The sequence below is a fragment of the Drosophila busckii genome, chromosome 2R (genome assembly GCF_011750605.1).
Source record: "Drosophila busckii strain San Diego stock center, stock number 13000-0081.31 chromosome 2R, ASM1175060v1, whole genome shotgun sequence".
Classification (NCBI taxonomy): Eukaryota; Metazoa; Arthropoda; class Insecta; order Diptera; family Drosophilidae; genus Drosophila; species Drosophila busckii.
The window spans coordinates 16,515,642-16,537,931 of record NC_046605.1 but is presented as its reverse complement, the minus strand read 5'-3'; the positions used below and the strand labels follow the sequence as shown (position 1 = coordinate 16,537,931).

At 39.8% G+C, this 22,290-nt stretch overlaps 8 protein-coding genes and 1 non-coding gene across 10 annotated transcripts; 4 read left to right on the top strand and 5 right to left on the bottom strand.

The window, feature by feature from the left end:
• The first annotated feature begins 2 nt into the window (after window positions 1-2).
• On the top strand, window positions 3-964 carry LOC108596598 (transmembrane protein 186). The gene is made up of 2 exons (XM_017982527.2): window positions 3-188; window positions 259-964. Coding segments are annotated over exons 1-2 (615 nt in total). The 5' UTR covers window positions 3-187; the 3' UTR covers window positions 873-964.
• A 44-nt stretch (window positions 965-1,008) lies between these two features.
• Window positions 1,009-4,563, bottom strand: LOC108596594 (organic cation transporter protein). Its single transcript, XM_017982523.1, has 8 exons — window positions 4,476-4,563; window positions 2,921-3,502; window positions 2,211-2,810; window positions 2,033-2,153; window positions 1,827-1,920; window positions 1,488-1,588; window positions 1,353-1,433; window positions 1,009-1,280 (listed from the first exon to the last, which is right to left on the bottom strand). The coding sequence occupies exons 2-8, from the start codon at window positions 3,445-3,447 to the stop codon at window positions 1,095-1,097; spliced, it is 1,710 nt and encodes a 569-aa protein (XP_017838012.1). The 5' UTR covers window positions 3,448-3,502; window positions 4,476-4,563; the 3' UTR covers window positions 1,009-1,094.
• A 997-nt stretch (window positions 4,564-5,560) lies between these two features.
• On the top strand, window positions 5,561-7,672 carry LOC108597667 (cell death protein 3). The gene is made up of 4 exons (XM_017984337.1): window positions 5,561-6,754; window positions 6,818-7,044; window positions 7,338-7,519; window positions 7,584-7,672. Exons 1-4 carry the CDS (start codon window positions 5,626-5,628, stop codon window positions 7,648-7,650), a joined length of 1,605 nt encoding a protein of 534 aa, XP_017839826.1. The 5' UTR covers window positions 5,561-5,625; the 3' UTR covers window positions 7,651-7,672.
• A 94-nt stretch (window positions 7,673-7,766) lies between these two features.
• Window positions 7,767-8,478, bottom strand: LOC108597668. The gene is made up of 4 exons (XM_017984338.2): window positions 8,262-8,478; window positions 8,121-8,203; window positions 7,921-8,059; window positions 7,767-7,866 (listed from the first exon to the last, which is right to left on the bottom strand). The coding sequence occupies exons 1-4, from the start codon at window positions 8,476-8,478 to the stop codon at window positions 7,790-7,792; spliced, it is 516 nt and encodes a 171-aa protein (XP_017839827.1). The 3' UTR covers window positions 7,767-7,789.
• On the bottom strand, window positions 8,427-9,188 carry LOC108597669. The gene is made up of 4 exons (XM_017984339.1): window positions 8,896-9,188; window positions 8,758-8,846; window positions 8,574-8,706; window positions 8,427-8,517 (listed from the first exon to the last, which is right to left on the bottom strand). Exons 1-4 carry the CDS (start codon window positions 9,017-9,019, stop codon window positions 8,447-8,449), a joined length of 417 nt encoding a protein of 138 aa, XP_017839828.1. The 5' UTR covers window positions 9,020-9,188; the 3' UTR covers window positions 8,427-8,446.
• A 1,339-nt stretch (window positions 9,189-10,527) lies between these two features.
• LOC108595850 (extensin) lies at window positions 10,528-11,163 on the top strand. Its single transcript, XM_017981141.1, has one exon. It carries the CDS (start codon window positions 10,530-10,532, stop codon window positions 11,121-11,123), a length of 594 nt encoding a protein of 197 aa, XP_017836630.1. The 5' UTR covers window positions 10,528-10,529; the 3' UTR covers window positions 11,124-11,163.
• A 1,347-nt stretch (window positions 11,164-12,510) lies between these two features.
• On the bottom strand, window positions 12,511-13,263 carry LOC108595962. 2 transcript variants are annotated; one of them, XM_017981248.2, is made up of 4 exons: window positions 13,090-13,263; window positions 12,948-13,033; window positions 12,765-12,897; window positions 12,511-12,702 (listed from the first exon to the last, which is right to left on the bottom strand). In XM_017981248.2, the coding sequence occupies exons 1-4, from the start codon at window positions 13,196-13,198 to the stop codon at window positions 12,644-12,646; spliced, it is 387 nt and encodes a 128-aa protein (XP_017836737.1). In that variant the 5' UTR covers window positions 13,199-13,263; the 3' UTR covers window positions 12,511-12,643. The 2 variants fall into 2 exon arrangements, with proteins under 2 accessions (XP_017836737.1, XP_017836738.1); XM_017981249.2 differs by having other exon boundaries at window positions 12,948-13,018.
• A 774-nt stretch (window positions 13,264-14,037) lies between these two features.
• Window positions 14,038-22,170, bottom strand: LOC108597128 (monocarboxylate transporter 12). Its single transcript, XM_017983512.2, is given in 7 exon segments — window positions 14,038-14,434; window positions 14,494-14,620; window positions 15,323-15,895; window positions 15,953-16,384; window positions 16,526-17,136; window positions 17,138-17,403; window positions 22,049-22,170. Coding segments are annotated over 7 exon segments (2,439 nt in total). The 5' UTR covers window positions 22,082-22,170.
• Window positions 18,003-18,074, top strand: Trnaw-cca. Its single transcript has one exon. It is a non-coding gene; the product is annotated as a tRNA-Trp (tRNA).
• Window positions 22,171-22,290: the final 120 nt, after the last annotated feature.

The window sequence follows — 22,290 nt, the reverse complement described above, 5'->3', positions numbered from 1 at the left end:
ACATCTCTCTCATAACGTGCTAATGACATTCTCACGATTCAAACAATAAAACGTTTTATGCAGTGTGACCATTTGCTCAACTAAAAGAGACAGGGCGACCCTGTGCGATGATTGACACGATGATTCGCTCATAAGTATCGATGCCACACAGCGATAGGCACAATGTTTTTATTAGCTAAGCACGAAGAGTAAGTTGTGTTTACATAAACAAAACATCATTTTATTTTAATTAAATAACATAATATTAACTATTGACAGTGCTGCGGAGATTACTAAGGCCACCAACTATTAGAATATTATGGAATCAAGGTGCAAGCAGCAATCGTTATTTGTCAAATAAAACGGCAAACTCCAACTCAAATGCGGCAACGGCAACAGCGCAGGATGTGACCATGCACAACAGCTTATTAACGGAATGGCGCCCCATATATCGCCTGCCTCTAATACGCCTAATTGCCGCTTTCAATCGTCTTAAAATATATCAGGCTGTCCTAACTGCAGCCGGAGCACCAATACTGTTTGGTTTGCAACAAGCTGGACATATAACATCAGATGTGTTTGGAATTTACGCTACGCTGGGAATCAGCGGTGTCGTTACGCTCACGCTGGGCAGCATGGCGGCTTCGAATCTAATTGGATTCATCTACATAAATGATCAGGAGGATATGCTGAAGCTCGCATATGTAGACTTTTGGGGTAGGCGTCAGGAGCAACTGGTGGAAATAGACCAAATAAAGCCGGCTTGGGAGCAGCGTATAAGTTTCTATCAGCGCATTGAGCTCATCGATGATGACAAACAACGCTACAAGCTGTTACAGCGGTTTGGAGTCGTCTCAGATCCTGCGATATTTGAAAGCCTTTTCGGGCATTGAGAATTGCATTTGACTTAGTATGTTGTTTAGTCTTAACAAAATGTTATATCTTTTTTATTTTGTTAAACATCGTTGATGAGAAAATATTTTATGAGTACATTTTAAGAGTAAACAAATTCGTTAAAAAACTAAAACTAGTACCAACTTGGTTTTGTTAAATCTAATATACAAAAATAAGTTTTGTACTAAATGAGATATTATTAGGATTTAAGATTAAGTTAATTAATTTGTCGACTCCTGCTGGGCACTATTTGTTGAGTTTGTACGTGTACGGCCCAGCTCAATTGCCTCAGCGACCGTATCGGGTAGCTTCTTGTGAAATGTTTCCGGCAGCAGAAAAGACAACAAGCCCGCTAGCATTGAGAAAGCACCAAACAATACTAGAGGCAAAGGCTCATAGTAGGAGCCCTGCAAGTAGAAAAATAAAGTGAAAATAAACATCCTGTTGGGTAAACTTATACTACAAATATTTATACTAACCAGTAAAGGCACAAATGGCGCCAGCATTGCACCGCAGCGGGCAAAGGTCGACATAACACCTACGCCACCGCTGCGTATGACCTAAAAATATTATTAATAAATTAAAAAAGTTCAATTTTAAAGTAATTAACTAACCGTAGGCATCATTTCAGCTGTATATGTGTATATAACCGCGAAGGAGGATGTTATGCCCAGTTTGCCAATTAAAAACAAAGCTATAATGATCCAATTGGAACCTGTGAAAGTAAGAATTATATATATTATCATGAAGTACACAAAGACAGACAATTATAGTGTCATTAAACTTTAAGATCAGAACAAATCTTTTAATGACAACAAAGCAAATGTGTTTACTTGCTACTCATATATCTACTTAACGTGTTATCTTATTTGTATAAACTGGGTAGGCATGCATGTTGAAATTGAGAATAGATTAATGCATTAGCAGCGCAATTTATTCTAAAAAAGTCTTACCAGATGTTATATAGCCGCTGATGACACAGGTTACAGCACAGAGTATCAGCGAACCGGACAAAGCAAGACGACGTCCCAATTTTCGTAGACATAACTATTTTTGGATTTGCAGAAGATATAAATATAGAAATTTAGAAAACGTTGTAGAAGGCACAAGCTACAAACGAGACAACTTTTGACATATAAATTATAAATGTTATGCTTACCCAGGCCAGGCTATAACCGGGTATTTCTATAAGGCACACCAGTGTAAAGTTCAGATATTTGTTGCCACTGAGATTAGTAGAATTCAGTGAAAGTCCATAGAATACTATAGCATTAACAGCCCTAAAATAAACTGCATTTAACTAACAATTATTTGCAGGTTTTTATTACTAAACTCACCATATAAACATCATGGCAGCATAACGCCAGACAAGTTGACGAGCCGCGAATACCTGCTTAACGGATGGCCAAATTTGTCGTTCTTCCTGCTGCTTTTGCTGCAACAGAGATTGATGCTTGTCGGCATCGTTGGCCTCTAGTTGTTGTTGCTTGAAACTGGCCATTAGCTCCAGAGACAACTCACGGTGATTAACCTGCGCCGCACGCTTGATTATTGCTCCTGCTTTCTCGTGTTCATTGCGTGCTATGAGCCAGCGCACGGATTCCGGAACTAACCAGTAGTAGGCCACAAAAAATAAAGGTGGTACTGATAGCGCATATTGCAGCAATTGCCAGTTGGGTAATAGCCACGCTGCCAAGCCCAATAGAGCTTCGCCCAGTGCATAGAAATAGTTGAGTACTATAGAAGTCAATTCTCTTTTACGTGGACCAACCATTTCCACACCAATTATAAAAGCCAGTGGATAAACACCAGATGTGCCGATCGCATTTAGCAGTGCAAAGATTAAGAAACTTGTATAATCCCAGGCAAGCGCCTGTCCAATGCCAGTTATACCCATGAATATAATGCAAAACAGGAAAATGTTCTTGCGTCCAAATCTATAAGGACAAATTTGTCAATAAACGTTAATTATCGATAAATATTTGGCACCACACACACACAGAGAGTTGCCACCACTTTTCAGAAAGCATCAAATTGAAATTTTTACCTATCAGCGAGATAACCAAAAAGGGCCGTGCCAATTACAAGTCCTGCAAAGTGTGTTGTACCAACAAAGGCCAGCTTCCATTTGTTCTCCTTGCACGTTAGATGCCAATCCTGCACAATTGTATATTCGCCCGTGTCGTAAACAAAGTCCATACAACGTTGCGTTTGCGGCGGCGCAAACAGCTCTGCTTGACACTCGTCTGAAGCTGCTACTGCGCTTATGTTGCTGGTATAACGCAGACACGAGTCCTTGGGTGTAAAGTAACCATGTTTATCACGTGTACCTGGCATAGCCAGCTCCAGCCAATCCGTCTGGTATGACGCCGGATTCTGATACGACACATCGCACTCTTCAATGCGGCAACGATATTTTGGCGTACCGGCAGTAAACACATACGACAGACTGTTTGCCGCCGCAAAGAGCACCGGTAAACAGATGAGCAAATAGTTGACTCTTTGGTAGCGTCCAAACTCTCCAATCTGCGTGAGTATTTCGTCAAAGTCCATCGCATTTGCCGATGCACTCATCTTGCCAACAAAACGCACGTGTTAACGGTGCGGTTTAATTGGCTCTTAGCGTACTCTTAAATTAATAATACAAATAAGTAAAATTATATTAAGCTTTGCACACCGACTTTTGCTTGCGCTTTACGTAACAAATTGGCCAAGATTAAGATTGCCAAGATTAGTTTAGGAACATAACTTTTATTGGCATATTAGGGTTTAATCTTTATGGTTGTTTGATTTTAATGTTAAATGTTAATCTATGCTTTATTGCAGTAATTGAAAAAAAACTTAAAGCAGATTCAGAATTTTTTTTTTTCGGAAAGACTTAACTACTCAATATTAACATATCTTCAATTGTTTCTAAACAAGCCTTGAATTTTAAATGGATAACATACCGTAACTCGCATACTAAATAAGCTGCATATTTCCGGCTCATTAGGCACTATGGGGCGTGAACTGTTGACTATATACGGTGCGATATGTCATGATTCCAGAATGTGAAAATTCTTTGGCGGAACCTTCACGCATCTGTTAAGTCAATTGATGCTCGAAACGGATCTGTTGTATTGGCTAATGAAAGTGCACATGCAATCTTTGATAATTGATACAAATTGTTGCATCCTACAGTGCGGCATAAAAATATGTTGACTAGCGAACTTGATGCACAATTAATGAATAGAAGTTTGTTTTACGCCGTCACGTTCGTAAATTAAAATTGGCATAAACAATTTGTAATAGTTGCACGATATTTTTACGACTTCCATTTAGTTAACTTTAAATTTATATATTTGTATGTATAAGTATAATTGTAGAAATGCAAATTCACATTCAGTGTATTTCTAATTCATAGCCGCCATGTGAACTCCAGCAGGCTGTTGAAATTAATTTTGGCCTTGGTTAACTTTAAAGGTTATCACTGGTCTAGCCCTTGATAAGAGTGCAAATCCATTCTGGTTAACGAACCCAGAAATGAACTTTTATGCAATACGTTTTTTTTTCTTAGCTATGCTATTCACTTATCAATTTTTTCTTATATTTTTGAAACTCACTTGGGCAATTTTCATCCAACTGTCAATATATATAGATACGTATATCAAGACACCTTATTTTTATAGCACTTCACAATGTTACGTTTGCCGCAACACTGACAGTTTATTTCTCCCAAGTGCCTGTGTCTAGCCAAACGGTCAAGTTGAAAGCAGTTAAGAGCTTTCCCTTTAAGCTCTGAGTTTCTTGCATTTTCTCTTAGTATCTAGACAGCCGGCAGCAAGAAAAATCAATACTTGTAGCTACTAAAGAGTACAGTGTAAGCAAGAGCATTGTAAAGAGCTTAAAGCTACAGCTGTTAACTTTTTGACGCGCTTTGAGATCGGCAATTTGTTTTCGAGTTTTATTACTTTGACAAAGCGACTTTGTTTGCAAAAAGTGAAATAAACAAAAGCGAAATCAGCAAGAGACGCTCGAAAATAAACAAAGAATATTTGTTATAAAATGTAGCACAACAAAGCTTTTAACCAGCTTTCTGCATGACTTTAATCAGTTGAGTAAAATGTTTATGCATACATAACTGAAGAATTATCGCTTAGTAATCAATAAAGATACTATTGCATAATGGTGTTATACCTATGTACGTACATATGTATGTATGTTTGTGCTTTTAGCAAGAATTAATTAGGCAACAGCAGTAGAAGAATTATAAGTAAAATAACTGGTTTTAATAAACAAAGTACTACCAAGCCATATTTGTATTAACCTGCAATAAAAGTGCTTAAATCTAAAAATAGCTAATAATGATAAATATTTAATTGCTTAACTACGCATATTATTGTTTTAACTATAATCTATATTCTTTACTATATCGTAGGTCTCTATGTTTTGATTTCATTAATCAGGCGGCAGAGAAACTGATAACAAGCTAAGGCATGAGTAATGGAGTGCAGGGACGTAGGTGCCAGGGGTAGTTGAAGAAAAAATACACTAGCCGGTGATCCCCCTTGCAAGTGCGCCACACGCTTAAGAGAACAAAAGCGAGCAAACGAGAGCAAAAGCTTCAGTGTGCGAGTGAGTAATGCTCACTCGTTCACTTATCGCAGCGGAAAGAAAGCTTTGTCCACCTTTTGCTGCAGTGTCGTGCGATATTCGAAAGCGAGCGGATCGGAGATACGCTGAAGCTGCCATACTTGTGCATGTGTGTGTAAGATGGGCTGGTTTAGCAAGAAGAAACAAACGGATGACTGCGGCGGTGGAGACGCGCATCGGGCGCTGGCCCTGCAGGATCCACGCACACGTGTTAATACAACAAGTGCTGCAACGGAGACCACGAATACGGCCGTGCAGAATTCAACGATTTTCGATAGTAATAAGCAAACGGTAACTTTTATGTCCACACGTCAGACGGTGACGCATACGCAGCAGGCGCGCGTAACGGAAATGATAACGCGCCGCACACCTAGCCAGGCAGAGCTTGAGGAGCTGCTATCGCAACTGCCCATGAATGGTGGCAATCGCGCCAGCCTGACGGGTGTATCCATGCGCTCGACGCCCACAGTGCAGACCAACGCGGAAGCCAAGCGCTCCAGCACAGTGATTAAAACCGAGCAAACGACAGTGTCACAAAAGCATGGACGCAGCGTGACTCAGCATGTGGAGACAAAGCGCGTTGTGCTGAGTCCAGGCCAATCCAAATTTAAATATACAACCACAACTAGCTCAAAGCCAACAGCAGGCTCAGCCTCAAGCGCAGCTTCAAACAAAGACAAGACCTATGTCTCGCCATATGCCAACAAGCCGTTGAGTATTGGTTATGTGTCGCCTTATACCACCAAGACGAGCAGCAGCAGCAGCAGCAGCAGCAGTGCTGGCGTTGGCGGCACCAGCACAATCTACGCCAAGCCTCAAGTCAGCAGCACAGTCCTTGCCAAACCCTCAGTCAGCAGCTCAGTTCTTACCAAACCGCAAGTCAGCAGCGCCAATAGCGTCAAGCCAGTTGCCAAGCTCACCATACCCAAAGCATTCGTTAGCCTCAATCCCAGCACAGGTGCTGTGCCCAAGCGCGCGTCCAACAGCACGGATGCCCAGGGCAGAAACGGCCTAACGAACATAACGCCAGTGAGCAGTGTTTCCACCAAGACCTTGAAGAATCTAAAAAAGCTCAAGCCTGCGCTTGTATATATATTCAATCATGAAAAGTTCGATAATCAAAATGAATTTCGTGATGGCAGCGCCAATGATGTGAAGTCACTTAAAAGCTCCTTCCAAGCGCTCAGGTGCTCTGTGCAGATAATTCCCAATGCCACTTTGTCTGTCGTGAAGAGCACTGTGCGTCAGCGTAAGTTTAATTTTTTTTCTTTAATTTATAGCCCATCAAAAGTTAATTATGTTTACTTTTCAGTGGAAGTGAAGAACTTTGCAGAGTATTCCGCCTTGGTGTTGGTCATACTTAGTCATGGCCAGCGTTATGACACCATAGCTGCGAAGGACGGTGAATATAGACTGGATGATGATCTGATCTTTCCCATAGTGCGCAATCGCACATTGTTAGATAAACCGAAGATCCTTTTTGTGCAGGCCTGCAAGGGATCCAGAGAAATGGGACAATTTAAAACGGATGCTGCACAGGTGAGTGGATTAGTACTTTTTTTATATACCTAATGCATAAAATTAGCAAACATTTGTGTTTATAAATTTAAGTATTACGACTGAAACAAAAGCAATTTAAAAGGGACCTAAATATTCATATGCTAATTCATTTTTCCAAATTTAGTTGAGAAATTATCTTGCCCTATTTACCCGAGCAGAGGTTTCGCTGTATTACTCTTTACTCTCGATAATTTATCACCTATATTTCAAACATGTATTTGGTTTTAAAGCCCAATAAATACTAATCATAAGTTTTCAATTATTTCTTCCAGCCCCACGGCAGCCCCAGTGAGATTCTAAAGTGCTACAGCACCTATGAAGGTTACGTTTCCTATCGCCTTGATGATGGCACACCCTTCATTCAAACACTTTGTGAGGCCTTAAAGAATAAGCCACGCACTGACATTGAGACCATTATGACTGATGTGCGACGTACAGTCAAACAAATAACCAAGTAATTTATAGAATTATTGCTAATCAGCCAAAGTATTAATAATAAATGTCTTTTGTTTTTGCAGGGATTCCCAAATACCATCGGTGACAAGCACTTTGACCCAAAAATATACATTTGGGGATTATCTCTAAGCATTTAAATACGACTCGTGATTAAAAATATACTATGAATTAAACTAGATACCATAAGCAACAGAGACTGTAGTCAAAAGAATGAAAAAGAGAATAAGCTTTATTTACATTCAATATTTTATTGTAACGATTGTGGAATTTAAAAATCACCTTCTATAGTTTCAAGAAGTTCGCTGTAGTAGGAGAATACAACGACCCAAAAATACAAGTTTAAGCCTGAAATACAATAAATTGTAATATATTATAGAATTCTTCTGAGAATGAACTTACCAATTAAACAAAGTTCCACGCCCATCATAATCAGATAAAATATCTTAAAATTGATAACGAGCATTATAACACAAACGCAGAGTACGCCTACATTAACTAAACTTGTTATTAAATAGAATACTAACAGCACTGTGGATTGCTAAATTTAAAACAACAGTTAAATTGTATTAAAGTCTTTTGAAAATTTGTTCTAAACTTACAATGAGAGAGCCCAAGGCAAGCATAATACAGCCCATGCAATGGCATATGCCCACGGCCTTTTCAACATGATTAATGTAACTAACTGCAAAGTATTGATAAGTAAGATAGTCATATAAGCTAGACTATAGACATAGTCATACCATCGTCTATCAGAATCAATATAACCAGATTGATAATAAAGTCCACGCAAGCAATGGCAAAGCAGCCACGTCGGAGACCAACGCAGTAGCAGAATTTTCTTAACAGAAACCGCATAATTATCAAAACAAATGTATTATTTTTATTGTTTATATATATTTGATTGTTAAAGCAAAGTTTGTCTGGCTCAGATAAATAGATGACCGCCCAGTGCGGCATAAAATGAATAAACAACCAGCCAGAAGTAAATGCTGACAACTGTTGAATGCAACAATTAAATTAAATTGAACAAGCCTTGTAGCCTAATTACTTACCAAACATAACGACATAGAGTATTATAACTACTATCCATATTTTTAATATCAGATCCGATACAATCAGTACTATCATAGCAAATATTTTTACCAGCGTGGTTATTATATACGGCAGCATTAAACGAGGACGCAGCTACAAGTAAATAGGATTAACTTATATTCTCAGGCAGTTGACATTGCTTACCCATATAGTGCCCAGCAATAACATAACTGAGCATATCAAATGTACAAACATAAACACCAGAAAGAGCTTGTGACCCAAATCGGGTATGCCTGCATTACATTTTTAGTAAATCGCTTTAACTATTTATTCAAAGCTTACCATTTTCGCCAAATATCGCTATAATAATACCGAATATTAGATCTATTAGTAGGTCCAGAGCACACACTATATACGTGCCTATGCGCAAATCTACGCAGAAGCAACAATACTGTAAATAGATCATGATGTTGATTGATTGTTGTTGCCACCTACTGCTAAATTTTGTTGTTCTTTGTGATTAATTGGCTGTTGGTCTTAAACTTTGTATGTGTGAATGTGTACGTGTATGCGTGTGTAATTGTTTAAAGTGAAATTCATTAAATATTGACATAAAATACAGAGCAAGCAATAAGATCTTTTATTATTGTTACCTCGCATCGCTTTTGTTCTTTATGTAGTTGCAGTTGCATGGTCTTAAAAAGTTTTTAATTATTGCTGCTAAGTAAACAAATTAATTTTTTTTATTACTTAAGCTTATGCTACTTTAATACAGACCGATTTTGGTAACAGCTTGTACTCTAATAATTAATTTTCGCTTAAATTCAAAAAAAACAATACATAAAATTAAATCTTTAATTATCTATAAGTTTTGACAATAAAATAGATTATGTTAATTTTAACATAACAATTTACTTAAATGCATTTAAGCTCAATTTGGACTGTGGCTTGCTGCACTGCTTATGTTTTGGCAATTAATAAGCCTATCAAAAATGACTTAAAAAAATAACGTACTTAATGCTAAGAATTTATATAAGCTTTAAAATAATTGTGCACGTAATTTAAACAAAAAATTATTTGCTTAAATTTGCAAACGCACTTTTCGCAAAATATATAATAGACATTCTCAATGGAGTTTACTGTCCCGAATTTATTCGCAATGATAAGATTCTTAGTTAGCATTCCCCACTTGCTATAGACTGCTCCAAAGGGTTCAATATTTTGAGTTTTGAAGCTTTAATCCATTATTTAAAGATTCCCATACTTGATTTTTTTTCTTGTTGGCATTGTTAATTCAGCCCGCTACCTGCGATCTTTAAAGAAATGATTATACATTGGATTAAGCGTATTCAACAGTCGGCAGGCTCATTTTTGACACGTATACTGGGCATAATTGAATAAATCAAAGGGAAGGCAGTTGCAATGACCTAGCATGGAATGCCCACGCGCTAAATCGCGTATGTGTGCATGTTTGTAAAGTGATTACAGGTGTTATATCATAAATAACAGCTGCTCGCAGCGCAATCAAGTTTAAATATATGTTTTTATTTTGACAATGTTTGCCAAATGGCGAGCACAAATAAGGCCGGAAAGTCCAGAGTGGGTACAGAACGTGCCGCGCCAGCAATTAAAACTTGAAGAGCATGCAAGGTGGGAGGTGAGAGGCGAGAGGCGGGCGCCGTGGGCGTGTACGCATGTTTGTCTTTGCAATTTCATTTTCATTATCGAAATATCGAAGAAGAGTGAATTGAGCACAATGACTGGGCTGGCAGCGCTTCCAAGCTAATTGGTATGCAGGCTACGATGCAGTTGGCGCTGTCGCTGTCGCTGTCGCAGTTGCCGCGTAACGGTTTCAATAAATACAAATCAAAATATTATGCAAAGCTACGCGGGATTACACAAAAGCGCACAAGATTTTCGTATATAATATGAAAAGCGCGCAACAGCTGCGAATCATTCGAACAACGTGCCACAACATGAACAGACAGATTGCACTGATGCTCATCCTGGCCAGCAGCTTGCTGGCTTTGGCCCAAGCACGCCCAGAGCCACCAAAGCCACGCTATGGCGCGCCGCCGCCGCCGCCAGCACCACAAAAGGAATATGGCCCACCAGCCGCGCAGCCATTGCCTGCCTATGGACCACCTGCAGCTTTCTATGGACCACCACCCACGGCTGAGGCTATTGTTACCAAGAATGTGTATGTGCATGTACCGCCAGAGGAGCCAGAGTTCTATCCCGCTGCAGCGCCCATACAGACAGCTGTGCCCAAGAAGCACTACAAGATCATTTTCATCAAGGCGCCCAATCCACCCACGCCAGTGCGTCAGGTGCTGCCGCCAGCCGTGCAGGATGAGCACAAGACCTTGGTCTATGTGCTGGTGAAGAAGCCCGAGGAGCAGCAACCACTGCTGCTGCCATCACCCGCCCCCACCGAGCCTAGCAAGCCCGAGGTGTACTTCATCAAGTACAAGCAGCAGCAAAAGCCAGCGCCGCAATACGGACCACCCCCAGCTCCTGCCGATGAGTACGGCGCGCCACCCGCACCACGCACGCTGGAGCAGTTTTAGATGCGAGCGCAACTCAACATGTAAATACTCTCTACTTAAAATAGGCTTTAAAATAAATGCAAGTTGAATTTAGTTGCTGTTACTGTTTGCCCTTTATGTTAATCATAGCTCGAGGCCTCTACGCCACACTCCAAGTAACAGGAGTAGACATTTAGCTATAACTATATTTTAATTGTTACAACAAATACCATTAATCAACGTGTTAATCATAATTAATTCAAATAGCGCAAAGAATCTAACGAGAGTTAGGCTGAGTCAAAACTAACTGCAATTATCATATAAACATTATAAAGACAGATACATATATAGTTTAACGGTACTTACAACTATTTTGCCAAAAAGCAAACGATATCGTCTTAAGGAAATGCATAGCTGTTTTTTTTTTAGCTGACAAAAATGAATAGCAATAGATCTAATACCAAAATTATAAAGTAAGCAGTAGGCAACAGAAGTCTCTTAGTAACGAAATTTTGGGAAATCTATTACCTAGTTGGCTATTTATTTAAATAGATATTATGACTACGGGTTTATTTTGATTGACTTGTCATAGAAACTTTTTGTTGACACATTTATATAAAAAGGTTACATTAATCACTTTTCACATATCTAGTGAGCAGTTGCCAAAGAGCATAGAATCAATTGGATTCGTCAACTGGTGTAAGATTTAAGCCTCATTAAAAAGCGGAAGTGATAGCTTGACTAATTAGCTGATAAAGTAATTAACTGAATTAGTTAATTTCTACTTGCTTACTTCTTATCGCTTGCAGCGATTCAATAGCTTATATAGCTTATTAGATTTGAACGCGAATATTTATATAATTCCTATTTATACACTTAAATTAAAATTAAAACAGTTGTTAAAATAATCGAATTCTAAAGCAGCATAAGCGCTGTTTATGCGATTTAAATATTTGTACAGCTGAATTTGCATGAATATGCTTTAGATTTGCTATAAAGCATAGCTCTCAGTCCATAATTAAGCTCAGTGAGTTCAAGATGAAAGTACACACGTTGTCATTTTGCTTTGCCATTTTGCTCATTTGCTTAGTAGAGCGCAGCGAGGCAGTGGCATGTGGTCCTTATCCTACCTATCCTGCATTTCCTTGTACTGACTGCACTGATGTCAGCAATCAGGATTCTCCTGATTGCATAACCACACCCTACATGGATACAACAACTCCGTCGAGTGCAACATCGAAGCATCCTAGATGGGCCAGATGGTTTAGAAATCCACGCCACCCTATTGTAATTAACTTTGGATTTATACGTTAAAAAACAATTGCAAAATAAAATCTGCTTAATTTCAACTGCCCGAACTGCATATCGATAGTGTAAATAAGGAAAGTAAGTGATTTATTTATTTATTTATGCAAGGTGTTGTTGTTGCTATTGTTTTTGTTGTTGTTGCACACAGAGAAACTTAAGTTAAAGCTTATGAAATAAATTAACAAAATATGCGTATTGCATTTAATAAAAAATAACGTATACGCCTAAATAACATTTGTTAAATTCGCTACTTCTCAGTCGCCTAACGTAACATAAAAGGAACGTACAACTAAAAAGAAGTACATGCTCACAACTGTTGATTGAGAAAAGCATTAGCAAAATCATAATCATTCGTGTTTTAAATCAAAAACTTACTTGCTTGAATTCCATCAAAGATTATATAATCGTAGACTTCATCATAAAGCGCCACATAGATGCATACAGCAATTAAAAGTATTATATGCGCAACAATGACAATCAAGTAGGGCAACAGCATTAAGCGCACTCTCTGAAATAGCTGGCTATAGATATTACCAGGTAATCTAAAGAGCTACTTACTAAAATTGCGCCAACAAGCAAAATAATACAGCTAACAATATAGACGCCAATTATAATTAAAGTAATATAGCCTACAAAAGTTTCAGCTGTTAGGGGATACTATTATATATAATACATAATAAATTAAGCTGTTTGAACTCACTGTCCACAAGAAATCTGTCCACACCGCGTATGATTACTTCCAATATGGCTATGATAATGCAACCGCATTTTAAATCAATGCAGCAACAGAAATTATCGGTATACAGCATGATGGCTTCAAGAGTTTTTACTTACTGTTTCAAAAATATTGTAGTTAGTTTGTTAGGAAAATATAAGCTAAGCTGATGTTTCAATGCTTTGCATATAAAATTGTAAACAGCCTCAATTTATTTCTTATGCTTTTCTATTTAAACTCTTGTAATTGTTGTATTCTTTTTAAGGTTTTCTTTTTATTGTGGGGTAAATGTTTCACAACAACTAAGTATTTAAATGAAATGATTGAATGCTTGAATTTGAAATAGTTACATTCAAACGTTTACATGTTTTTTTATTCGCAAGTATTTTGATTTTGAATTTGAATGTTCATGAGCTTTACATACTTGTTGGTTTTTGGTTTTAGTGTATAAATTTATTTATACATATGGTACATTTTATAAAGTTACAATGGGTATACATATATATATTTTTTCTTTTTGTTTTTAGATATTCTGGTGTTCACGTCTTTTTAACTCAGTTCTTTGCGCAACTTTTGGTGCTTTTATTTTTTTGCAAGTTTGGGCAACAATATTTGTTGAATGTATTTGAATACAGTAGTAGTAGTAGTAGTAGTATTAGGATAGATGTCTAAATAAATTAGTATGGCTGCAAGCTAAGTGATTGTGGAACAAGTTAACATAAACATCATTGCAATTCATGCATTTACGCCTAAAGGTATGCTACGTAAATTGAAAGCACAATGCTGCCAACTTAGCTGTTAGTCGGTAGTCGGTAAATTACTGTGGAAAACAACAGGGTTCGGGTACGAAAAACTTTTTCAAACTGTAAAAGTCTAACTAATGTCAACAAACATTAACTGCTAAGCAAAACCCGCAACTAAAACTAGAAACATCTAAGCCTCCAATTCACAATCCTCCTCCTCCTCGTCCTCCACGCGCTGCACGAAAAGCCGATGATTGCGTGACTCCAGTATAATCCAAACCAGCAACGGCAGACAACCCAATACCATGCAGGAGCCCATGCAATAAAAGCAAATCTCATAGTCGCCGGATATATCGCGCAGCAGACCCGCCAACGGTGGCACCGATATGGCGCCAATGCTCTGGAACATGCGCACCAAGCCGTAACTGGAGCTAATCCTATCCGTGCCAAAGACATCCGCCAGCAGTACTGGCATCAACACATACCAGCTGCCCAGGCAGAGACCATACACCGCAGCAGAGAGACCCACAAGGATGAGCGTCTTGGCAAAGGGTATGGTAAGCACGGCCAGACCAGCGCCCAAAATGCTGTCAAAGTAATCATTTAATTATAAATTCCACAATTATCATTCTTCTCTATTTGTTACCATAAGGTATAGGTGCGCTTGCGATCAAAGAGCTGCAAGTCCGATAGCCAGCCAAGACCCAAACGTCCACACAAGTCAAGCACAGCGCTGATGGCCACTAGGTAGCCCGCTTCGCTTTTATTATAACCTGCAGTGTACAAAGAGAATCAAATTTGGAATTAATTGCATTATTTAGTTTTCAGTTTTAATCAATCATACACAGTTGATTTGGTGATGATATCATAAATCTGTGAATGGGAAAATACAAGAATATTCATTTGAATGCGGAAAATAATTTCAATAAAAAATGATTTTAAAATTCATAAATGTAACTCTGTAAGTATCCAACATCAAATTTGGCAGATTACACGAAAACGTTTAAGAGACTTATAAAAAATATTTTACTTTTTGGAAATTAATATTTACTTTGACCGAATTAAAGAAGCAGCTATGAATTTTCTATGAATTAAATATTATACAGATCAGACAGATCTTGTGCATTTACTTTTTGCAAATTTCAAACTAGTGCTAACCACCATGCAAAATTAAATTAAAATGTACAAAGAAAACATTTCACCAGTTTTTTGTCAACATAAATTTGGCAAGCAGTGTAACCAAATTAAGAAATGTAATTTATTAAACATAAAATTGACATAACTAAAAATCTTGTATGGTTTATTTTTGTGTAGATTTTAAAATTAGATTCTGTTGAGCGAATTTAAAAAAAAAAACTGTTGCTCAATTCCATTAATAAGAGCGAAATCATTCAAGTTTTTAGATTTATGTGGGCTTTTATGTCGATGTGTATATAAAATTATAAATTTAGCTTTTTTCTTGTGCTTTGACCCACCTATAGATATAACATGCGCCGGCAGATAGTACAGCATGTAGGGACAGCCAACGGACATGAGGGTGACCGACAGACACATCAATATAAAGCTCGGATCTTGCAGCAGACTCAAGTCCAGATAGACCTCAATGCGTGCACAGCAGCTGCGCTTTAGCTGCTCATCCTCGTCAACGCCATCATCGTCCTCATCATCATCATCATCCTCCAGCTGCAGCTGCGAGTCTGCTGGCGGCTGCTGTTTGAGTTCGCTCAGTTTGCTGACAGGCGTGGGTATTTCCATGCTCTTGCTGAGACCACGACTGACCACGCTGGGCGGCGAGAGCGGCTTCTCCAGATGCGCCTGTATTTTGCTAATGGTCTCATCGTTGGCAAAAACATTGCGACGACGGCGACTGCCGCGATTTGAATCCGTGCCAGAGTGTTTGCGATAAACCCAAGTAGAGTCTGTGCTTAGATCCTCCACGGAGTGCAGCAGTCCGGAGCTGCGCACCTTTTTCATTGGCTTTATAAATGTGGTCTCTCCTATGATGTCCTTCACCTCATCGTCGCTCTCCTGCGCCGACTTGTCTTGAGCTTCAAAATACACATTATTTAATTTAATTACAGAGCAAACTTGTGCACTAAGCTCACTTGACTGCTTGTTGGCATAGTAGATCAGATGATTCTTGCACTCCTCCAGAAATAAATGCTCTATGAACTTGTCGTTCAGCTCGGTGTCTGTCGCCTCATGTGTGTCCAGGTACGTGGATGTTGTCAACATGCCTGTGGCATTCGCATTTGTATCCTCAACTATAGTTTTCTTCGCTTCTGCTTGCTCCACATGTGCGCTAAGCGGTCGATAGAGCATCGCCGAGACGCAGACATGCAGCATGCAACCGCCTAGAATCAGCAGAGTGCCATGAAATCCGCAATTCTCGGCCAGATGCTTGATTAGTATGGGCAGCACAAAGCTCCCGGCTGCCGTGCCCGACACACAAATGCCATTGGCCAAAGCGCGATGCTTGTCAAAATACTGAGAGACTATTACAATTCCTGGCGTGGTCGAAAGTCCGCCACCAATGCCTGCAAAAAAAAAAAACAAAAAAAAAAAAATTTAATTAAATTGCATGTCTCTGCTGGGAGTTGAACCCTGGAACTCTCAGCTCGAATACTAATTACGAGTTGGGAATTATAAGCATATTTGCTTGAGGTTTTGTTACTCACCCGTCAGTATGCCGAATGTGAAGAGCAGATGGAGCAAATTGGTGGCAAAATAACTGAGTATCATGCCCAGGGAGCAGAAAATGCCGCCAACAAAGACGACGGAGCGACATGAAAAACGCTGACACAGCGCGCTGGAGAGTGGCGCTAGGACCAGACAGAGAGCGGAGAGTATGGCTGGAATCCAAGAAGCTACAGTTGCCGTGGAACTGGGAAATGTTTCCATAATCTCGACATACAGCACGCCATACGATTTGACCAGGCCGGCTACCCAGAATTGAACTGAAAACGCTCCGAAAACAATAAACCAGCCGTAGCCACCATCCGGCGGCTCTGCAGCAGCAGTACCAGCGCCACTGCTCTCTGTAGTAATGGTCGATGTATCCCGATCCTTGACCAGCTGTTTGCTGCGTCGATTGGGCACAGGGCGGCGGCGCTGCTGCTGGTGCTTGCGGTTGCTGCGCAACTCGTGAGATTTGGCTATCAGCGGACGAGCCGTTATGCTGGAGACGGTCAATAGATTCTCATTGTCATCCTCCTCCAGCTCCGCCAGCAGACTGGCGTGCAGCGTGCGGGGACAGCAGGGCTCATCCAAGTAAGTGTGGGCGGGTCGCGAGCGGTGAGGCCATGTGCGAGTTGCAAGGTGAGGGCGTGGGCACATACAGCGATTCCATTTGCTTGACATCCAGCTGGGCCAGGGAGAGCGGTAGAGGTGCGGGTGGTGCCGATGCCACTGAATAGAGCGAGCCACTGTTATGCTGCCCGTCCATGTGGCTGGCATTGGTAGATACAACTCCAAGTCCAACTCCTTCCGACTCGTGTACAGCTCCCACGCCAGCTGGATCGGGTTCACTGGCGCAATACACCGATCCACGTGAGCCCTGCATAAATGAATAAAAATCAACAACTTGATTAATTCAAGCTACACGCAATCTCTTGCCAAACATTTACCACCTTCACTTTGTTATAATTACCCCTCAAGCACAATTATTATTGCTCTAATTGTTGTTCTTGCTCAAAAGTTTGTTTTGTTAAATCGATGGAAAAACACAACTCACCCCACCCAATCCCAGCCCAACTCAAACTGCCTTTTGCATGCTGTAAACCGAAACCCGTTTATGGTATTTGGCTTTTCCAAGAAAATTGCAAGTTGTTTAGTTTTCAGGGTCATAGCGAAAGTCGTGGGCGTCAAAGGAAAATTTTATGATATCAATGGCAGAGTTTATGGCATCAATCAAATTAGACAACGATTATAGATAACGCGCTTAATAACATTATGAAGCAAGCAAGCATGATAATAAAAAACCATTTGCTCATAACCGGTACTTTAAACATTCTAAATTGAGCAGCACGTTCACTTTTGTTTGCGTTTGTTGTTTTGTTTGCCAGTGCATACAAATAAATCAATAAACGTCCAATTATTTGGTGCGTTGCTATTGTATTCACTTCAAATACACATTTAGCGCTACTCATAGCACATGACTCCGTGGCGCAACGGTAGCGCGTCTGACTCCAGATCAGAAGGTTGCGTGTTCAAATCACGTCGGGGTCAAGTTTAAGATTTCTTTTCTTTTTTTGTAATTTGCTTTTTATTTTATTTTTATACACTTTGACATTGTTTTAAGTTAAGATTATGTTTTTATTTATTAATCAACAACAATTTGAGCATAAGTGCTTGAATGTAACAAGTTTAGCTTTAACACAATTAATTTGTTTTTTACATGTTCGTACTGTGAGTATCAAGAAATATTATAAAAGCAAGTTTTATTAAATTAAAAATTAGCACTATCAAGATAGATAGAGATAAAAAATAGAGAGATAAACAGACACACTATAGTGTATTTGTCGTATACGACAAATTTGTTTGTTTGATTGTTAAATGAATTTTACAAAAATCAATAAAGATATTGACGTTGGGCATAGCAGGAGCATTTAAATACTTTAGCTTACTGAAAATGTTTACTATTACCCGTTTGCATTGCAGATATGAAATGAAAATAAATTAAAATGCTCAGAAAAAATATAGATTATCGTTTGCTTAAATATTGTCTGCTTTTAGTTTTCGAACAATAAGCTGTGCCATAAACTTTAATTCTGTTTGTGTTTATATATTACTCAGCTCTGTTCCATTCTAATTTTGTTCTATTTTCAATCACATTCAATGCTATTTGCTGGTTAAATATATTTTTTTAAAACATTTAATGTTATTTATCGTTAACACAATTTTGTTTTTTCTTTTGATTATCAATGATTTTAACACCTGTTTCTGCTCATTATATAATATGATATATTATTTTTTTAGTTTTAATATATTGTTTTAATTTTTTTGTTTAGCCATCTGCTTACAACAACTACTTTGCGTATTAAGGACTAGTGGCCTTGGCGGGGACAAACAAAATAAGCACATTTTTAAAGTTTTGTTTAACAGTATACAAGAAATAAAATTAGAGGTATAACAAAATCAATTATAAAATAAAAAGTCATATATAATAATAATAATAATTAGTTAGAAAACACGATATATAGAAGGATTGTATGTGTGTTTGTGTGTGAGTGTGTGTAGATAGAGCTGATGGGTTTACAAATTCATTTGTCATGTTTTGCGCGGTGAAGTTGGCAGCGCAGGAGCAACGCTAGCAGCGGCGCCAGCAGCAATATGCAGCGATTGCCTCAGGCTGTTGATGTCTTTGGAAATGTTTTTGTATTTAACAGCTGCTGATGGCGATTCGCAGTAGAAATTCGATTTGCGCATGTTGCTGCCGTTGTGGCAATGATGACTGTTGCTGCTGCTGTTGTTGTTGCTAGCGCCAACAATATGCAGCGACGGCAGCGCTGGCTGCAGGCTTACTGCTCATGTTGTTGCTGCTGCTAAAGTTACCACCTCTTCAGCAGAGGCTATTGTTCGCTATTAAGCTTAGATTAGAAATTGCTGATGGTAGTGAAGATCTTTGTGAATCGCTGCCAATTCCACCGGTATTCCTAATGTTGGTATATTCGCGTCCAACCTGTATGCTCTGCATCTCGGCCCGCTTGCGTGCAATCAGCGTTTGTATATATTGCTGCAGAGCATAATAAACAAACTTGTATTGTGCCTCCGTCTGGACCAGGCCCGAGCGCTGCGATCGCACCATTTGAACTGTACGCTGTATATCGATTTCAGTATCCAAGCCATGGCGCTCAATTTGATCGAGCAGCATGTCGATGACAATAAACGTGCCGGTGCGTCCGATGCCCGCCGAGCAGTGCACACAAATGGGACCAGGTTTCTCACCAGCTTGGGTCAGGTTGCGTTGTCTGCTGCTGACGTCCTGCAGAAAATTGAGCACACAGCCGGGATCGGCAGGTCCCTCGGGTTGATCGCGCCATGAGAAGAGAAACTCGCGCAGCGTATAATCATTGTTTGAGCTCTCCTTGATGCACTGCACCTTGGCATGGCCGAATTGCTTGCACTGACCCTCGTTGGGCCAATAGCGTTCGCACTTGGTCTTGCCGCGTTCAATCTCCTTGGTGGTCATGACAATGATGCATGTGTTCTCCTGCCATATCATGTTCCAAAAGTCGGCTTTGGTGTTGCCCAGACAGCCCTGAGTGGCGATATAGATCTTATACATTTCACGTTTGCTATTGAGAGTGCCACAGAAGCCATTGCTGGCCGCTTGATCGGATAATGACTGCGAGCAAATGGAGGAAGGTTCGGGGCCTGTGCCATATGTCGCTGGACACGCGACGCCCAACGTGCTGCTCAAGCTCTCCGATGAGCTGCTCATGTTATAGGCATCACCATCGCTGAGTAAACGTATATAATTGGCATTTATGTACTCCGCACCCGGCACACTCCGCTCCACATCCTGCAGCTTGACACGCGTGTGATCATAGGGCAATATATTGCGATAGCGATTCTTTTGCCGATTCACATCTTTGTAGCCCTCGTGGCGCGAGAATGTATCACGACTTTCTTGCTGCAGCGACTCGAACTCCTCCCAGAAGCCGCCCTTGACCAGCTGATCCACGCGAGCATTGATGCCCGCAGCTGTAATGCGCGTCGCATTGAAGGGCTGGCGCAAAGGCACCACTGTGCCGCAGGTCTCCACCATTGGATCGCGCTTGTAGTGATCGATTAGCTCCGATAGCGTTGAAAAGCTTTCGCCACCGCCTACATCGTATTTTTTATCCTGCCATCTAATCTTGACATGCGTCACTTTGTCATCTGTGCGCACGGATAAAACAAAAGCACCGGGTTTGCTTTGAGATTCACGCACAAGAAACGAACCGTTCCTGCCACGCTTCAGTATCAGTGTTTCCGCTTCCTTGCCAGAAAGATTGCCATGAAACCATCTTTCCGTTGTGGGCTCCGCGCATATAAGCGGTTGCTTAAGCTCTATCACCTGTCCATTCTTCGCCTTTAGCTCGCCATTCTTCTCATAGTACTGCACCAGTTCCGGCAATGTGGCAAACTTTTCACCCCCGTAGAGATCAAAAAAGTCACCATTATTCTGTATTTTAATGTGTGTTACTTCGTTGCCGCGACGCACGGAAAGGGTGACTGCGCCGGGGTTTGATGAGGATAGACGTGCTAGATATGAACCGTCGTAACCTTGTTCCTGTAGCAATTTTTCAGCTTCGCAGCCCGTTATTGTTGGGTGGAACCATCTACGCGTTGACGTTTTCTTATTAAACGCACAAGAATAAAAAATTAATTTTTCAGACTTATTGTTTAGAACACAAAAAATTAAAACAATTTTTATATTTTAATCCGCGTGTGTACGGCAGTTGTTATAAATACATTCTATGGCTTTTAAGCAGCAACAAATTGCTTTTTAATAATGTGCAGTTTGCTGACTCATTTTCTGCAATGTTTGCATCATGTCATGTCAATATAATGACGGATATAACCCGTTGCAATAGCTGACAAAAACATGCAATTTGTTGAGTAAGCAGTTATAAAGTCCTTTGGTGACAGACAAATCCGCAGCCTCTACGCCCACTGACCTTGTCAAATGTCACAGCTTAAAGCATTGTTATTGGGTCCACTGGTGCAGAAACAGGATAGGAAGACGGCTTAAATGGCCCAGGAAGTGCGCAAGGACATGGCATGAGGCAATGTTGTTACAGATACATATAAATCTCAAGGTCTTTACGCAATCAAATGAAATAAAATGTTGATGCTGCTGCTGTTCTTGTAGTTGTTGCTGTTGCTTTTGACGCGTGCCGCAGCAACATGCAGCACAACCTTAAACAAACATTAGTTAGTTTAACTATAAAATGTTTAATATTTACCTAAAGTTCTGCATAATTACATTTTTATGCTTATTTACATAAAATGCAGCAGAGCGCATGCTCACAAAACATAGCAACACAGTTTGCCTTCCAAGCGACCTCAAACTACTACCTCAATAATTTTGTGCTTGTGCCAAGCATCCCATCTCTTAAATCAATGGCGTTTCTTGACCCTCGAGCCCCGCTGCTTTTTGATTGTTGCACTTATACGTTCGTATGAGTTATATATTTTATATTTGTGACACTCACCTGTAAATGCCAGTTACGCTGCAAGGATGACATTGTTGTTGTCGTCCTTTGCTAAACGTTAAACGTCTACGCAGTTGTATCTCTTGTTGCTCACGTTGTTGTTGTTGCTGCTTGGGGCGTTGCTGTTGTTGTTGTTGTGCACCTAAATGCATTGGATTTAACTCTGTTTTTGTTGTTGTGCCACTCACAAAGAATCAATGGAAAATATATTATTAATTCTTATCGCAAGCGCTGCGAAATGT

Bases quoted from the DNA above. Each gene is read 5' to 3' on its own strand.
- LOC108596594 (XM_017982523.1), bottom strand. From the start codon at position 3,447: ATGAGTGCATCGGCAAATGCGATGGACTTTGACGAAATACTCACGCAG. The intron at 2,154-2,210 runs GTGAGTTTAGTA...AGTTTATTTTAG, and splicing joins GCTGCCATGATGTTTATATG to GGCTGTTAATGCTATAGTAT. The intron at 1,921-2,032 runs GTAAGCATAACA...ATCCAAAAATAG, and splicing joins CCGGTTATAGCCTGGCCTGG to TTATGTCTACGAAAATTGGG.
- LOC108597669 (XM_017984339.1), bottom strand. From the start codon at position 9,019: ATGATCTATTTACAGTATTGTTGCTTCTGCGTAGATTTGCGCATAGGC. The intron at 8,847-8,895 runs GTAAGCTTTGAA...AATGTAATGCAG, and splicing joins AGCGATATTTGGCGAAAATG to GCATACCCGATTTGGGTCAC. The intron at 8,707-8,757 runs GTAAGCAATGTC...ATTTACTTGTAG, and splicing joins TATTGCTGGGCACTATATGG to CTGCGTCCTCGTTTAATGCT.
- LOC108597668 (XM_017984338.2), bottom strand. From the start codon at position 8,478: ATGCCGCACTGGGCGGTCATCTATTTATCTGAGCCAGACAAACTTTGC. The intron at 8,060-8,120 runs GTAAGTTTAGAA...TTTTAAATTTAG, and splicing joins TTGCCTTGGGCTCTCTCATT to CAATCCACAGTGCTGTTAGT. The intron at 7,867-7,920 runs GTAAGTTCATTC...ATTGTATTTCAG, and splicing joins CGTGGAACTTTGTTTAATTG to GCTTAAACTTGTATTTTTGG.
- LOC108597667 (XM_017984337.1), top strand. From the start codon at position 5,626: ATGGGCTGGTTTAGCAAGAAGAAACAAACGGATGACTGCGGCGGTGGA. The intron at 7,045-7,337 runs GTGAGTGGATTA...TATTTCTTCCAG, and splicing joins TTAAAACGGATGCTGCACAG to CCCCACGGCAGCCCCAGTGA. The intron at 7,520-7,583 runs GTAATTTATAGA...TTGTTTTTGCAG, and splicing joins ACAGTCAAACAAATAACCAA to GGATTCCCAAATACCATCGG.
- LOC108595962 (XM_017981248.2), bottom strand. From the start codon at position 13,198: ATGCTGTATACCGATAATTTCTGTTGCTGCATTGATTTAAAATGCGGT. The intron at 13,034-13,089 runs GTGAGTTCAAAC...ATCCCCTAACAG, and splicing joins GGACAGATTTCTTGTGGACA to CTGAAACTTTTGTAGGCTAT. The intron at 12,703-12,764 runs GTAAGTTTTTGA...CTCAATCAACAG, and splicing joins CTTTGATGGAATTCAAGCAA to TTGTGAGCATGTACTTCTTT.
- LOC108595850 (XM_017981141.1), top strand. From the start codon at position 10,530: ATGAACAGACAGATTGCACTGATGCTCATCCTGGCCAGCAGCTTGCTG.